At 40.5% G+C, this 16,844-nt stretch overlaps 1 protein-coding gene across 2 annotated transcripts in view; it reads left to right on the top strand.

Moving 5' to 3' along the window:
- Positions 1-16,844, top strand: part of LOC130153095 (neuronal acetylcholine receptor subunit alpha-7) — a 45,581-nt gene that overhangs the window by 19,025 nt on the left and 9,712 nt on the right. For both annotated transcript variants that reach the window (XR_008823216.1, XM_056347540.1), the window contains exons 3-5: positions 5,927-5,971; positions 10,699-10,808; positions 16,161-16,240. Coding sequence is in view for 1 of the 2 variants with exons in the window: in XM_056347540.1 (XP_056203515.1) it covers positions 5,927-5,971; positions 10,699-10,808; positions 16,161-16,240 (235 nt within the window). In the remaining variant the exon portion in view is untranslated. The remainder of the gene's footprint in view (positions 1-5,926; positions 5,972-10,698; positions 10,809-16,160; positions 16,241-16,844) is intronic.

Below are 16,844 nucleotides of genomic sequence, written 5' to 3'. Positions count from 1 at the left end.
TGTTGCTTCCCAGCAGTAGGCTGTACCACTACCACATCGTCATAGATGTCAGAGCTCTGGTTTTGTGTAAAAATCTCACTGATATGGCAGAAGTCAGAACATCAGATGTCTAAGTTTGAAGTTATCTCGGGAAAAATGGAGTGAAACAGTGAAAATTTATATTTTCCACTTCTGACTTCTTATGGAATCATTTTGCACTTTTTGTGTCTATTTTCAAAAAACTGGAAACATTCTGTGGCCTGTTCCTGGTGTTGAGCCTCACATGCTGGATCATGGAATATTATTAATATTATTTATGCATTGGTAATGCCTGTTTATACAGCGTTTTCTGCATAATTGGAAATATGTGCTGTAAGCCGAGTCAAAAAACATTTACTATGATAAAAAGGTATATTGCTGACTACTGGAGAAAAGAAGGGTAGTTGCACTAACCTATTCCTTTTGTGGTGGAAGGAAAGTCAGGTGGGGAAAAGGCATCAGGAGTTCCAGTCTCTTTCATCTCACAAATCCTGTACACTGCCTTTTTCTTCCTACTTACATTGCCTTAAAAATCCTGTTTCACAGAGCCAACTCTCGGTGTATTTTATTCCTATAGAAAAAAACCCCAAACATTCCTTAATTCTACCCAATTTTGCATTTTGATTAATCTTGCCTTTTGGAGGTGCAACGTAGGTGATGCCTTATGGCTTCAGGGGTAATGAATGTGCAGCCGCTACAGGGCAGCCTGACTCTGTGCCCTCTGCTACATTCTTCAAGATCAGGACTTGTTGCAGCTCCAGCCCCCACCTATGGACGGCTAGAGGTAGTCCTGGGCAAGCAGCTGCAGTTTTCACTTCAGGGTCCTTGCTGAAGCGGCAGGCTGGCTTTTGTAACTCACTCATTTTTATCCTCACCACTGAGATAGCAAAAAGTAAATTTTGCCTGCCACTAAGAAGACCCGAGCCACCTTTAATACAGAAGTTTAGCATTAACCTTGGCACGTGAGGAGAGGATAATGGCAGTAGTCCCCCCGTGCTGACTTAGTGTTATAAAGAGTGCGAGGTCGCTGCGTTGTTTTCGTAGGGGCTCTAGTTGGGTGAAGCTGGACCACGTGCTGCTCTGGCCTCTCCCGGAGGCTGCCCACACATGGGAACGGAGCAGTCCAGCCCCTTCCCGCCTCTCCATAACTTCTGAGGAGCTCAGATTCATCTTGCCACTATGGCTGCCTAATGTATGGCCACAGCATCAATCTTCTGTCAACTGTCTGTTTTATGAATGCTTGACTCACCCTCCTGCCCGCTCTCTCAGTACTAATCCTGCAAGAAGTCACGCTTTTTGTACAGTTCAGTGAGCTCAGGGCATGACCCTAAAAAGGAACAGGAAGAAAACCTTAAGTTGTCTAAAGCAAAAATTAAACATAACAGGGTTCTAAATGATGTGGGGAAAAAATGTCATTGTCATTAGGTGCTAGTAATTTGGCACAGTGGATCAGAAGATGTTGAGAATGTTTAATGAACAGATGCTGAGACAATGAGATAAGAGCTAATGAACTGATTAACCCGCTCATTTCAGTAGTATGACATTCAAGCAAACAAAAGTGAAAATCTATATAGGGAGTGCCTATATGTCTCTTAATGGCTGCCAGCCCATTTTTAACTTCAGACTGCAATTATTAATTTCAGTCTTGCCACAAGGTACCAGTCAGGAGCTTAGCATTATTGCTATAATGAGGGACTTCTTAAAATGTTTTTACAAAGTCTTTTCTTAAGGTTCATAGTAATTGAAGCCCAGCTCAAAGAGGCACTTTTCCTGTAATTTAGGTGAGATTCAACCATGTAAGAATAAAGAGTCTGGATTGAAGTGCAAGAATTACAGCTAATAGATTGTAGTCAGGACATCGCTTTGTGCAGGTCTTCTGGGAAGTATGTGTTTCTTGCTAGGTGCTGCATGTCACTGTCTGCATATGACATATAGATGTCATATCTATAGGCATGCAGGATTATTTTACTTCTTTTTCCCCTTGTTTTTGCTGCATAGCTCTTCTACTGTGGATACTAGATGTGCTGACATCGTCTTGAAAGTTAGCAGATAGTGTTCCTTACAAAGTTTGTAGTGTCCAGGCTAACGCCCTTCACAAAGCATTGCCAAATTTTCATCTCTTCTTTTATACATTCTGTTGAACACAGGGTAAGGGAAGGATAATGTGAGAATCTGATGCTGTTTCCAAAGGTGGTCAGTCCGATATGACAGTTTAAATAGGAAAGACTTACAAAACCAGAAATGGGACCTGGAAAAATGGAGACAGTGCAACTCCCTTCCAAAAATTCCAGAAATTATTACCTCTAACTTCAAAAATTAATGAAGGACTCATTCAAGTCTTCCTGATGTCAGCTACTTTCCCTTCCTTAACTACATTGCCCTGAAATAATGTGATAAGCAGTCCAGTAGCAATTTGCCATCAGCCTCACAGATCATGCTTACAGTTATCAATCCATAGACCGAAGAAGCCTCCCACTCGCCTCCCATCACGCAAATGAAACCTCACTCTTCATTAGCTGCACTACTTGGCCAGTACTACCTGGTTACACAAGTAACCTAAAGTAGCTCGTATGGGGAAAACCCACACCAATCCAGACAACACGATACAGTTTCTGGTCTCATTCTCCAACTTTTTTTCTCAGCATCTCAGAATATATTGTGAAGTCCCCATTCTTTGCTCCATTATAGCAGAAGGGGTTTGTAATAGTAGCTGCCTTGCTTTTGTGTTCAATGCTTTTTCTGTAAGTGTTTACAAAACATTGCAAAGTGACCAAAACTGGTGAAGTTCTGTGAAGCATTTCAAGCCCACCCATCATTTCATGGGGAAGTACTGCACAACTCTGATGAAAAACAGTGTTAATGCAGTTTGCTGTAAAACTTTTAAAACGGTGTCCAAAAAGCTTTCCTAGCCAGGAGAAACCTTGCAGGATGTCTCCTGCCACATCTTTCACCAGCTTCGCATAGGACCATGGAGAGGCACAAACTCTCTAAAATCAGAATCTTTCCTGCAGTGATGGGTGAGTCAATCTGGTAACGACGAAAATGTTGGAAGCCATTTGCTCCAGCAAACACTATAAAAAAACCCACCGCTATAAACCAAGTCTCAGCATGCAGCAAAGTTTTTATTGCTGAGGAGCAACGGTGGGATTTATGATTCAAACACTGATGGAACCTTAAATATAGTGCTCCAAGTGGGAGTTACTTTGTTCAAATATGTTCTTTCAGGCTCTGAATGCTTAAAATAACAGAAGCAAACCCCAGGAAAACAGCATGGGCCATCTTCATTTAGGGCTTGTCTTCACTGGACAAGTTTGAGTTACGTATCTGAGGATACCCTCTCTGAGTTTGAGTGAAAGATGACACTTCAGAATAAGTCTTGGCTTTCAGAATACCTCTGCAGTCTCCTGCAGGCAAACCTGCCGCGGCTCTGCCAGGCTCGTGCTGCCAGGAGCACAGCTGGGCTGGCTGGCTGCTGTCCCCCTCAGCTCTGCTGGTGTGACCGCTCAGTGGTGGCTCTCTAGCCTGGCTCTGTGTTGTGTGCTGGTTGATAGTACAGCTCCTTTCTGGTACTCCTAAAATAGTTCATCCGACTGTGCTGTGGTCTCAGGGCTTCAAAATAAATCTCCAGGGCGTATCATTAGCTTAAGCATCAGCAGCACTCCAGTACAATCTTTTCCTGTTACTGAAAAGGGAATTTTTGAAACATCACTAATCTAAGGCTGAGGCCATTCATGTGCAGAAAGAGATCACACTGGGAATAAAATGTGAGTTTAACTCAGAATTTAACCGTGCAAGAGTACATGCCATTCAGCTAATAGTTCCCACGACATAATGGGTTCTGAATTGCTCTGCACCTTTGAGTAGCCAGTTTCTCCCATGCAAAGCAACACAACTGCTGTCTGCCCTGCTGAGAAAGCACACAGCAGCGGAGCTCTCAGCTTTGCCCAGGTGCAGTGGATGGGACACTGCATTACAGGAACTTGTCATGTTCATCTGGGACAGTGCACAGAGCTTTGAGGAAATGCTGTCAAACTTTCAGTAAGTTTTCATTGGTGGTATTTACATATGACCTAAAAATGTCTATGATGAATAGAAGCACACGTATGTTTTACATGTCCTGAATTTGCAACACTTGTTTATAGACTTTAGTTCATGGTGATATGAATGGTATCTTAAGGATTGTTTCTTAATTCATCATTAAAGATCCCATGCCAACTAGTCTTGTGCTTTAGCACTATAAGCAAGTTGTTGAGACAGACACCAAATTAAGGTTTGTATGGCTAGAGAGTAAGAGCTACTATTGCAAATTAATTACTGCTTCGCCTGGCTGACTTCTTCAGCAATGCCTTCAGCATGCTAATTCAATGCAGCTTAATAACGTATTCCTGAAACCAAAGGGTTAAAGAGACTTGTTTACCCAGGATGCCATTTGAATGAGCTGTTCACTTGAGATACTTTTGAAAAGTAAGGTTCATGGAGGTGATGAAGCAGAAAATAGAGGAGAAAAGTGCCAGATCCCTAGCTGTGGTCTGTGCTTCCTTATATTTTTTATTTTACTTTTCCTTTTAAAGGAAGGTAGGAATGTGCATTTGAGGGCAGACTTTATTCATGCACAATAACTATCTTTACCTAAAATCTTTTTTTTTGTCTGTATGTTGTACATTTAGTTGTGATTATACGTCATGTAGTAACACTGGCATACATTTACTGATGCTGCTCCTCAAAAGGCTTCACTTGCTTTAAAAATGCCATTGCCCCCTGCACTGTATTAGCATTTACACGCTGTGTAACTTTTTACTATTGTGCTGCTCTAAAATGGCTTCAGTTAAAGGTCCCTCAGGCCTTTTGTTCCCTTAATCCACGAAACAACAGCAAAAGGGTAAAGATTATTGACCTTTAGTAAAGAGTATTAACAAAAGAACAAAGCTCTTTTTTTTTTTTTTTTTTTGTATTAAATGTGATGAAATATTTTTTTTTGTCCAGTTTTTGGGCATTTAGGAACAACATTAAGTTCAAGAATGACAGATTTAAGTCAAAGGTCTAGATTCAAAACTCTGGCAGATGCTGCTGTACGGGTGACAGACTTGCTCTGGCACTTCTTTGTACTGTGAATGAAGCTCTGACTGGTGCTGGGGCAGGGATGTGCATTCAGTTTGGAGAATCTATAATACTGACAGAATATATAGTATATTCCATTAGCTTCACACAGCCCAAGTGCATAGTGATACAGTACCTCCATAGAATAATGTCACCAACATGTCTGGCAAGTGAAGAATTAAACTCTCTAACGAGCTGGAGCAGTGAGATGCCTATTGTGGCACCTGAGCCGGCACCGGGTAGCCCCAGGAGGCAAGGGGGAAGGCCTTCAGCTGCTCCAGGCAAAACGGTAACCTTCGGCCCTGACAACAGTTTTCTGGTAAAGCCGATGCAACGCTTTTTGTGTAGTTCCACTGGTATCAGTGTTGCTGCTTGCCCGTTAAGAAGCTACTCAGTATGGCCTTGACACACGTCAGCTGAGCTTAGTCGCACTTTCTTTGTTTGGTATCTTTGCTACTACCTGCCTGCGTCTGGTGCGTCAGGTTGATCAGCGAGAGGGCTGCCCCTGCCAGAGGTGGAGCAGGAAGCTCCCGCTGTCAGCTGCTTTGCCTTCTGAGAGTCTGTATTATAGACGGAGCCCCAGGGAAGAGTCTGGCAGAAGGACACCCTCAGGAAACCATTGGATTGACTGTGGCAATATGAAATACAGTAAAAAGAACCTGTGAAATCTTCTGTTGCAGTGAGTTAGAGGCAATGATTCCCTTTGCTCTGGAAGGTACCTTAGCACAGCTGGCTATTTCATAATAGTCAAATATATTTACTGGTGTCATTTTGGTTTTCATCTTCTTCCTTTCCTTCTGCTTCCTCCCAGGATGAAAAGAATCAAGTATTAACAACAAACATCTGGCTACAAATGGTAAGTTTTGAAACAAAGTATGTTTTTTTCCCCCTTTGGTCTTTTGAGTTTAATCTGTTGAAGGGTTTGAATTTTAGAAAACTTTCAAGTTCTTGTTCTCTATCTTGCTATGTAATGGACAAAGCTAAGTTGAATGGAAAGTTGTACGGCTGAGATTTAGGTCTTGATGTTTCAGGTATTTCTGCAAACTTTTAAGACATTGAGTCACTACATCTAAGTAAATTACTAACTCATTGTAGTTGATTTAGTCATGCTAGATTCTTGACTGTGATAACAGCGTCTTAATAGTCCCTGGTACCTGTCAAGTAGAGTAAGGCACCGAGCAAGTGCCTTATCACTCATTTCAACAAATCCATTACGGCTTGGCAAATCATTTGATTGTGAAAGAGAACTATAGGTGCAAGAAATCCATTTCATGTGCAATACCTGTTCAGATCAGCATTCTGAGAATTGTCAGATGGTTCTTCTGATACAGGGCAAAAATTGTTCCGAAGAGGTTCATTATTCCCTGAGAGCTGCTGCCACAGTCCTACCTGAATGTCTCTGCCATCCTACTTGGTTTGCTATCTATCTCCTTCAGAAACTGCAAGAGGATTTTAATTAAAATGGCCATGCTGTTCCTGTGTTGTTCAAAATGTCATTCTTTAAACACAGGTCATCATCAGAAGGTACCTGTGAACATGAGAGGTTTTTTATGTTACTTCTCCAAATTCTGTACTTTTCTGTATTGGAATATCAGTCCAATTTCCTAATGTTCAGCTGGGAACAGTATACTTTTTCCTGGTTTCCCAGTTTATTTGGCCCACATAGGCTGTTCATTTTTCAAACAGTAGCTTTGTTTTACCTTTTGGTGCAATGTTTAGTTGTTATAGTTGTCACAGTATTGCGCATCCTCTTTTATTACTTAACCATAGCTATTGCCACCACTAGACACCACACCTGAGAACTTTGCCCCCATTAACTCATGACTGGCATTGCTGGGCAGGAGTAAGTTTCACTCACTTTGTAATAAATGCACCAGATAACAGAATATTCCAGAACATTGTGAGAGTCTTTTGAATTTCTTTTTTTCTGAAAGGTTAACAAACGAGAGAGCTGCTCCTAGGGAAAGAATCCTACACAGATTTATTCTGACTTGACTGGCTATTTTTTTGTGTTAGTTTAGATTAAGACTTAATTAAGAAGATGCTTCTTACCATGCTGACTACTGTGGGCTCCTAATACTTCCACAAAACATTTCTACTATAAGTTTGTGCTTTAAAAAGATGGAGTGATATGGGGAGCTTTCTCCATACTGTAGCAGCTTGGATGAGATTTGCCATTAGTTGAATTCCTTTCTGTATTACAGAAACTGAACTGTTCAGGTTAAGTAAAGGTTTACAGAAGAGTTTGATTATTCAAGATAATCATGCTGCTTCTGAAGATACTTTACACCTTGCAGTTTCTTTAACCAGCTCATTCAGTTTAAATGCATTCTTTTTTCTTTTGTTGTAAATTTTGTATAGAGCACCTCTTTTGCCCTGTGGTAGGCTTTAGGAAACAAATGACAGACTATTTTGATGGCCTACAAAGGACAGCATGGGCATTCCATTTACTCGCAAAGAAAAGTTGACATGGAAGAAGGATTCAGCTCACGTTATTTTACAGGCTTGTTGTACAGTAAGATTAAAACTGTCAAATATAATATGTTTTTGGCTTTAAGCTACAATGACAACAGTTGCTATGATTTCTTACCAGGAAAACAGATGACAATTCATACTCCAGAAGCTATCACTTATTTTCCAGAAGCTATCACTTATTTTCCTTCTCTTTATCCTGCAGCATCCTTATCCTTTTTGAGATATCCCACGCCCCCACCCCGGAAATTCCTGATTCTTTCATATATTCTGTATATTCTGTATTTCTTTTGATTTATTCAGCTTAGCATATACTGTATGTGGAACATGTTTAGACTGCAATGAGTGGATCACTTTACTACAAAAAATGTAGCCACTCTTCATGGCCCGTGTATAGATTAAAAGCACAGAGAGATGTGTTTGCATATTAACCATCTATTAATGGTATACTAGACAGATTGAAAGCATGCTTCAGACAAACATATGTCATTTTATTGTGCTAAATGGTCTGAAATAAATTTGTCTCTGAATTTCCCTCTCCACTCCCTTTCTTGATATATATGTGTGTATAACTAGTGATGTATCTTAAATACATTTTATGTCATCATCACTGAAATACTTAAATACAAAAGCTAACCTGGGAGAAAGGGGAGTAGGAGTCTAGCGTTTATACATGCAGACTGACCCTGACCACTGTCTCTATGGCAATACTGTTCAGCAGCAAAATCTTAAACTTGATCTAAGTTACAGCAGGAGCCTTACCTAGTCACAGGGATTAGTAAGTACCAAGTATCCCGAGCTGTTCGCTGTTTTAATCTGCATCAAATGTACTCCAGCTACAGCGGGGACTGTATTCCTAAAGTTAAAAACAAAACAAGGCAGCTTGTGTCCAGCTGGATGGGTGAGCACTTTGTACACGCAGCTAAACAGAGCAACCGTACACTGCCTAACATCATCTCTAATAAAGACTTTAATATTAAGTTTTCTTATTGCCCTTTACATCACTCAGTGTCACCCTATACTACATCTTATCGGCCGCGGTAACTCCTAAAAGAAGGTAGAATAAGAAATGACTGGATATATTGCTGTAAATAGCTGTAATGCAGGTCAGATGGTAGTGGCCAGGAGAGCCCGCTGCACACCGCCAGCCCAAGGGAAGCGTGTGCCCTTGGCAGCAGCTGTCACAGTCACCTTCTGTCACCTCCCCAAAGCCAGTCACCTAAAGCCAACAAAAGCCCACCGGTTTACGTGCCTCAGAACCACCTATTGTGTTTGTTTACACTGCTGGGCTTTGTGAAAAATAGAGATACCATGAGGATCTTGCTATTTCTACATTCCACAAAAGATGACGTAGAAAAAAATAAAGTGACGTTTGTCTATCAGGAAGTTCATGTAAAACAATTTACTGTTAAAATGGATGTAAAATATCTGAAAAAAAGATGAGAAGCTGTTGATCAGCTTACGGAAGCTGGGTGTAGATGAGCATGAGCAATATACAGTTTAATTAGAGAACTGTGAATGGACCAGGCAGTGAAAAGGGAGATCCGTAAACAGAGCCAGATATTCTGATTTAAGACTTCTGTAAAAAAAATACTATCTGTAAAGCAAAAGGGAAAAGCAATGTGCAACTCAGATCATTTATCCAGGTGTCAAGGCACTACAAATTCATACTAAAATATGAATGAGAAATATGGAAGCACAGGCCAAGAAATTGTAAAAGATTTACAAAAGTTGTGTGATGAATGCTATTAGATGTGTTGCATGCATCAAAATGGATGCTTACAAACACCATTCTACCAGGACAAGAATGAATTTGAATACCTGCAGCGTGAGGCTAGCCAGAAACTTGTCCAGTGCATCAAACTGAAATTTGCCTGTGACAGCAATGCGAGGATTTACACAGAACAGTTTGATGGGAGCACCCCAGGAGAACGATCAATAATACTACCTCCACAATACCCACTGGAATTTTTTTCTGACCTTAATGTTGGTCAAAGATTTTGATAAGGACCACTAGATTGTGGAAGGGCGAAGTATTGTACATTTACTCACCCATTTCAAAGTTTACATTTAAAAGACTAACATTTGGCATTGCAACAGCACTGTAAACCTGGAGAAGTTTTCATGGTGAGTTACATGATGCCTACAGCTACGTGAAGTTAATGCAAATAACAGTATGGAGATAGAGGCACAATACAATGAAGCATAGAGATCAGAAGAAAAAATTTGTGGAAAGATATTTCTTATTTATACTTTTTGCATACAATAGTAAACACCCTTGTATCCCAACAAGTCATCTCCTTGGTCAGGGGTGAAGTGCAACCTCAGTTTCAGGACAGTACAGTGGCTTGTGCTGGTGTTTCTCAGGTGACCAGGAGGTAACCAGCTCGCTCCTGCCCTTTGGAGCAATGCTTTTGTTTATGACTCTGCACAACCAGATGTTTCTGTGACAGCATCTGGGATTCAGCAGTGCTAAAGCGCAGATGAAAACCCAGGGTGGTTTGCCTGCAACAGGCTCCCAGCCTACACCGGCAGTCCAAGGAGCGTGGTGGCTCGCGGGGTGATACTGCAGGCAGCGAGTGAGCTGCTGCCTCCGAGGTTGCCTGACATCAGGCCACAGGAGCTGCTAGGAGCTTCTGTGCTCCTATTAACCATTCTGCCATCCCAGTTGTTTCCCGGCCAGCAGTGACTGTTGCCTGCTCTACATCACGTCTATAACCAAGTTATTACAACCTGAGAATTTCCAACAACAGAAAACAGTCGTCTATGAAGATAAACATAACTGAAGCTGATGTACGAATTGTAAAAGAAAATCTGTTCAATCCCAAATTGCCACCAGAGACAGCATGAACAACAAGCACCCCAAATCTTTTATAGGCTATTATGTGCAGTGCAGTGTGAACTGAAAATGAGATTTTTATGCTTGATTAAGGCCAGAAAAAAAATCCAATGGGTATTACAGAGGTAATATCCAAATATTTCATTGTCTGAAGCCAGATACTATCTCTCGAACAAGAGATCACCTGTTGTTTCAGACTATCCAGTCCTTAGAGAACTACAGTGCACCAGTGGATGACATGACCTAACTTACTTTTTGTGTGTGTGTCTTAGTACTGGACAGATCACTATCTGCAGTGGAACGTGTCTGAATACCCAGGTGTGAAGAATGTCCGTTTTCCTGATGGACTGATTTGGAAGCCAGATATTCTTCTCTATAACAGGTAAACCCACTTTTTTTCATGTTGGGGAGGGGAGAAGAACATAGAATTATATAATCACAGAATAGCCCAAGTTGGAAGGGACCTCAAAAGCTCAACTGGTCCAACCTTTCATGGGAAAGTGAGCCTAGATGAGATTATTTGCCTTGCAAAGATAAGGCAAGGCAAATGACAGAATCACCTCATCAAAATGCCTAGGTTTTGAAATACTTTTCCCAAAAGGTTTTTGGAATACTGGAAAATTACCAGCCTCCTGTTTACACAACAGAAGGTCATATTTGCAAATACTTCATGAACAATGACATCCTCCCTAACAGCAGTTCTGCCTGGGGTTTGTGAGATGATTAGAAAACTAAACTTTTCTGGTTGTGTCTAATGTGTGATAATTTCCTCTTAAATTCTTTGTTTGGTCTAAATGTTTCCTGGTGAATTCAAATCTGACCTTTGACTGCTTGTCTGGTTTCAGTTTGGGTTTCACTAGAGGCAGGATAGGTGAACGCCAGTAAATATGTTTGAATTTTTCCATGCCCAATTTTGGTGTCACTCACTCATCCTGCTACAAAAATAGCTAGAATATTTGCTGCTCTCCTCTTCAAAGTGTCTGGTCTGAGCTGGGCAGACAGATTGACATCGATCTGACTGACATCAGTTGGCTGACATTGAGAGATTCTTTGGCTGCACCACTATATGGTAGTTCCCACCGTGGAAGTTATTTAGGTTAAAAAGATAAAGCACTGAGAGCTGTCTGCTCTTTAACAACTTGCCTTTCTCTGCAGTTGTTGTAGGTCCATGTGCTGTTCCCCAGGTACTCAAAGACCTTACATCTGCTTTGTATTTGCACTGTGTGTATTATATGTATATAAACATTCTGTGCTTGGCTCTTTTGTGGTAGCTGGGGTACATTGTTAATTTTTTGCCCATAGCAGGTAACATGAATCTTTTGTCTTCTTCATGGCTTTTTTCCTCTGTTTCCCTTCCATATGTCTCCTAAGAAGATAACCCTGCTGTGTTTATCTACCTCATTTGCCCTCCCTGCTTCAGGAGCTGCTTTTTGTTGCAACAAGACCTGGAGAATAGCTGTACCCAATATGTCAGCTGCAGTTACGCTCCCTTTTGCTGTTTGATGCTCACCTTTATGATCAATGTCACTGTCACAGGTGGTGTTGAACTGTAATAATGTGATAACAGCACCCAGTTGACAGCATCTGTCAGCCACTCAAGGACTTCTCTCTAGGCCCCCATTACTGCTTTGCTCACAGCGTGCTGCAGTGCTTCTCTCAAAGGTGCAATTAATACTAAATGATTTGAGGTGGTCTCCACTAGAGTTCACCGTACATACACTAGCTGCCTGTCAAGATTAGTTCTTGTTTCTGGTTTAAGCATGGCAATTAGTGCTTCAGTTATCCATACAACAGCCTAAAAAACCTTACAAAATCTGTACACAGAACGGAGCAGCATGCAACCTGGATGGGTATTTTTCCAACATTAATCTTGCTTGTATTTTTTAATGCAAATTTGTTCTCTTGATCTACCTTGATTCTGTAAGTGACAGTATTTTTAGGAGAACCTGACAAATCACGCATTCATTTCCATTCCCCTGCTGAATAACACTGTATGCCATAGAGCTGCTACTCTACAACAGCAGTTTAGAGGTTTCCAAAAGAGTGAATTATGACAAAATTCCTCCTCACGTACATGACATACCTGAGAGAGACTTTCAGTGTGTCTGAGGATTCATGCTTCAATATTTAAGTAAGCATATCCAAAAAGAAATATTATTTTTTTTATAAATCAGTAGTATTAATACATACATGCTAGCTGTAGCTGAAGCGCATTATGGAATGAGAAGCTTAACTTAATAACCTGAAAAATTGAACACACTAGTTTTCTGTTAATATAGGATTTTGAATCTTAGGATTTTTAACTGCGGCATGGTCATGAAGTAATTATCCTACAGTGTTTCTATTTCAAACACATATTTAATCCAAAATCTTATTCAGAGTTTAGTCAGAGACCAAAGCTATTTAAAACAGATTTTTATTCCTGTATGAAATTGCACTGGGAATGTTATGATGTTCTCTTATAATGACATGGTATTTTGAGATAGATGCTTTCAATTTCTATACACTTCACTAGGGACATGCATCTACAGTTACAAAGAAATTAATGAACTATAAATTCACTTTTCATTTTAATGAATGCATGTTTCACTACGTCTCGAGTCCTTACGCATCCTGATGCGGCTTAGTACAGAGAAACTTTTACAACCAGACTATTGTGAAGAGAGCAGGGCCAGTTAATCTCTAGTTTTTCTGGGGGAAGAAAATCTTGGCCTATGTACAAGTTCCAGGATTGACTGTGTTGGTGCCACGTACGGCGCTCTGCCACTCTGTTAGTTTCGCTAGACTTATTAAAAGTGCTCATTTCTGGTAGTGTTATTTTCCAAATGACCACAGTGTCTGGTACTTCATGGAATAACAAAAAATTCTGGTAGTTATGTCTCATTTTAACAGCTTCATTTTTCCGGTTTTATAAACCTGACATTCTCCAGACAGGTCCCAGTGGGATTACACCTGCTAGGTACAACCTGGTTGTCTCAATGTACTGCAGTCAGTATCTGCTTTCTTCTTCTGCAGAAATGTAGCAGAAATGGTGTTCTATCAGTACATTTGAGTCCAAAGTCTCATCAAGCGAAGGCTGAGCTCCTTGGTGCCTTGCCAGTTCAAGGACTGCATTTCAAAAAACAATTGGAAGCGCAGTGGAGAAAACCACATATGCTCCTTTTTTAGAACAAAGAATTTCAGGTTTAAGTCTGAGTACCTCTTGATATTCTTTTAAGAATGCGTTTAATGAAAGGCAAAGTGACACGCCAATGAAACCTAGGTGCCTTCATCACTTGTGTCCTTTCAAAAATTTTATTTTTGCCAATTCCCAGAAATAGCAGCAAGGCCTTAGAAACAACTCTCTGGTGCTTAACTGTCTTCCACTCAAGGGGAAGAGAACAGAACCTAGCCTGGGAGGCTAAGAATTTTATTTCTAGTCATTAATTTCCACTTTACAAGTAATTTGTGTAGCATGGACATTTTTACATCTGAAATTTCACTACTTGTTTGAGTTTCATCATATAGCCCTTACTGATTTCAAGTCAAGGCAATTACTTGTCTATGTCTAACTATGTCCTGTCGCAGGACTCTAAGGCTGGTTTTCTAGGAAATGAGACTGGCACACGTGTGTGCGTGCACACCCGTGTGTATGTATGTTTGTGTATGAACTTTCTTGCTGCCCCTTTCCCCCGTATCCTCAAATCCATTTCTGCCAAATTTAGCAGTGCAATCCATAGAGGTCTTAGCAGTACCAGTTTCTTACAAACGTCATGAAAACAGGCAGCCAACACAAGGAGGGAGAACAATTAGTGCTCCAGCTGGAAGAAAAGCTGCAACACGAACTCCGAGAATCCAGCCGCGAGCTGCGAAGCTGGAGAGTGGCCCCCGTTAGTTCAGCTGCCTTAGAATGGAATTGCTTTTCCCCCTCAGCGTGCTAGAATCCGTTCTTGCTACACACACAATATTTAGACTTTTTTGCTTGTCTTCAGAGTTCAGCTTAAGTAGTTGCAAAGATTTTCAACACTGTGAGCCTTCTGCTTACCACACGAAAAAAGTGCAACTCCAGATGAGCAAGTAATTACTTGAATTTAGGTCTTTTTTGTCTGCATATTTCACAGACCAGTCCAGATATTTTTAAAATGTAATTCCTTCAAATAAATTAGGGGAAGATAAAATGCAAAGTAACAATGACTAAAATAATGATTGCTTTATTTTACCTTCTGAGGCACAAAATTTGCATCGGAATAGATCAAATAGTAAAGTCCTCTTTTTAAAAAAGTATTTCAATAAGGGTTTTCCTGCTGGAAAAATATACCGTTTGTTATATTTTGTTTTCTGCTAGAATTATGGATACCTCACCTTTCCCCATCTCAGATTCTTACTGTATTTTTCTGATGATGTTTTAGAAGGTGATTAGAAAATTATGAGATACTAGACCACTAATAGGCAAAGAGACATCAGAAACTTTCATGTTTAGAGACAACAGAGGCTTTTAGATCAGCACAAACGGCAGGAAGAATCCAGACCCTGAGTCTTGTGCAACCTCCTTTGACCTGCCCAGGAGCAGCTGGCACCGTATTTGCGCCCCACAAGGTGACTGTTTGTAAACTACAAACAGTACAACACAGCACAGTAGCCTGTATCTCCTTTTGCTTAGTAATGAAGCAAACTCGACACAGCAGTTCCTGTAATAATTTTGAGATGCAAAGATCATTCACTGCTAGTACCTTCCCAATACGTTCTGTGCAATTTAATCCAGGAACTAATTTCAGTAACTTTGACAATTTCTGGAACACCTAGGTCCCAAACTTTAAAGCATGAATAAATTAGAATCTGTAATATCTTACCACAAAACCTGCAATAATAAATGGGAACTGTGAAATAGGGCACAATGCTGTATGAGTGTGTGTATATCTGTATCCATTGCAGTGCTAAATAATCGAAACATCTTTCACAGAGTGATTTAAGTTAGCAATCTTTCCAAACTTTTCATAGGAAAGAGCCATTATTTCATCATCTACACATTTGAAAATAGGTTTTTCCCCCCATCTAGAAGTTCTTAAAATTTTAATGCCTAGTAAATTCTTGGGTCACAGCATCACATATAGTTGAGATATCCCTCGGTGGCAGCTGCCAGTTCATAATTTGAAGCACTCTCCATGTAACACTGTTCTTTTCTAGAGACCTGTAAGAATGGCACAGCAGGGCGGTCCTGGCCAGCACAACGGCGCTGGCATCTCTCATAACATTTCTATTTTTTTGCTGAACGCAGTTTGTGGGTTCTGAAGTAGATAATGAAGGCTGGAGCTGCATTAAACAGTCTTACGTACATCACGCAGTAATAGAGTTCAGCCATGCTGGGGGCAGGGCGAGACATGGAGAATCCTTCTCCTCGGTGTTCCCCAGCTGCTCAATGTAGACAGCAAGAGAATGGATTTCCCTGTACAGTTGCTTGGGAAGTTTTTTGAAAGTGCTTACTTCCCAAATGGGAATCGCTAGAGCCCAGGCACAGTAATGGATGCGGTGGGATAGGTGAGCAGCAAGGGTGAGGTGGCTCGCCCTCACTGACAGCTGTCAATCAGGGACAGATCCGGGAGTGTCAGGCCAGTCACTCTGAGGCCATGGAAAACAGGTGGCAGGAGAAAAGCTGTCAAGCTTTTGGGGAGAAAATTTTACAAAGAATGGATTGATCTCAGATATCCTTCAGCCCGCCAAAGAGCGTGTAACCCATTTTGTGTCTTCTCTGTTCTAGCGCTGATGAAAGGTTTGACGCTACGTTTCACACTAACGTTTTAGTCAATTCCTCAGGACACTGCCAGTATCTGCCACCAGGTAGGCGGCTTTCATATCATAAATTCTGGTAACTCAGACTACTGATGTATGGTGTGGTTTCAAATTTGACATCAGGTCTCTGATAGTTCATTTATCTAGCTGGCATCGGCTGATAGATTTAGGCCTAGATGCATAATGAATTGCATGGTTAACACTTCTGTATGAAAACCACCATACAAGATAAATTTTTTTACTGCAATTACGTAAATTCTTCTGTCATCATGCACTAGTTCAGAAGTGGGGAAGTATAAAAAAAGATAAAAATAAAAGACCTTAATATAAAAAATAATATTTATTAAAGCCATGGTAATGCTTCTCAATAAAAAAATTATTTCATTAATTTAGCTGTTTCTTCTATTAATATGTTAACTTTACAATAATGCTTAGAAACATCTTGGCCGTATCTTCTATTTGAAATGATTCACTGGATGCTTCATCAAAACAAATTTTAGTCTGAAAGCAAAGTAGTCATTTGATATTTAATTGATATCAGAAGTATATCGCTGACTTTATGGATGGATAGCAATGGAGTACAGTTTCTGTTCCTTAACTCAATTAGCATAATTCTTAGAATTAACTCTTCCTAGAACCTGAATTATAGAAA

Source organism: Falco biarmicus, chromosome 7 (assembly GCF_023638135.1).
Source record: "Falco biarmicus isolate bFalBia1 chromosome 7, bFalBia1.pri, whole genome shotgun sequence".
Lineage (NCBI taxonomy): Eukaryota > Metazoa > Chordata > Aves > Falconiformes > Falconidae > Falco > Falco biarmicus.
The sequence above is the reverse complement of the archived record's forward strand: the minus strand, read 5'-3'. Positions and strand labels throughout refer to the sequence as shown.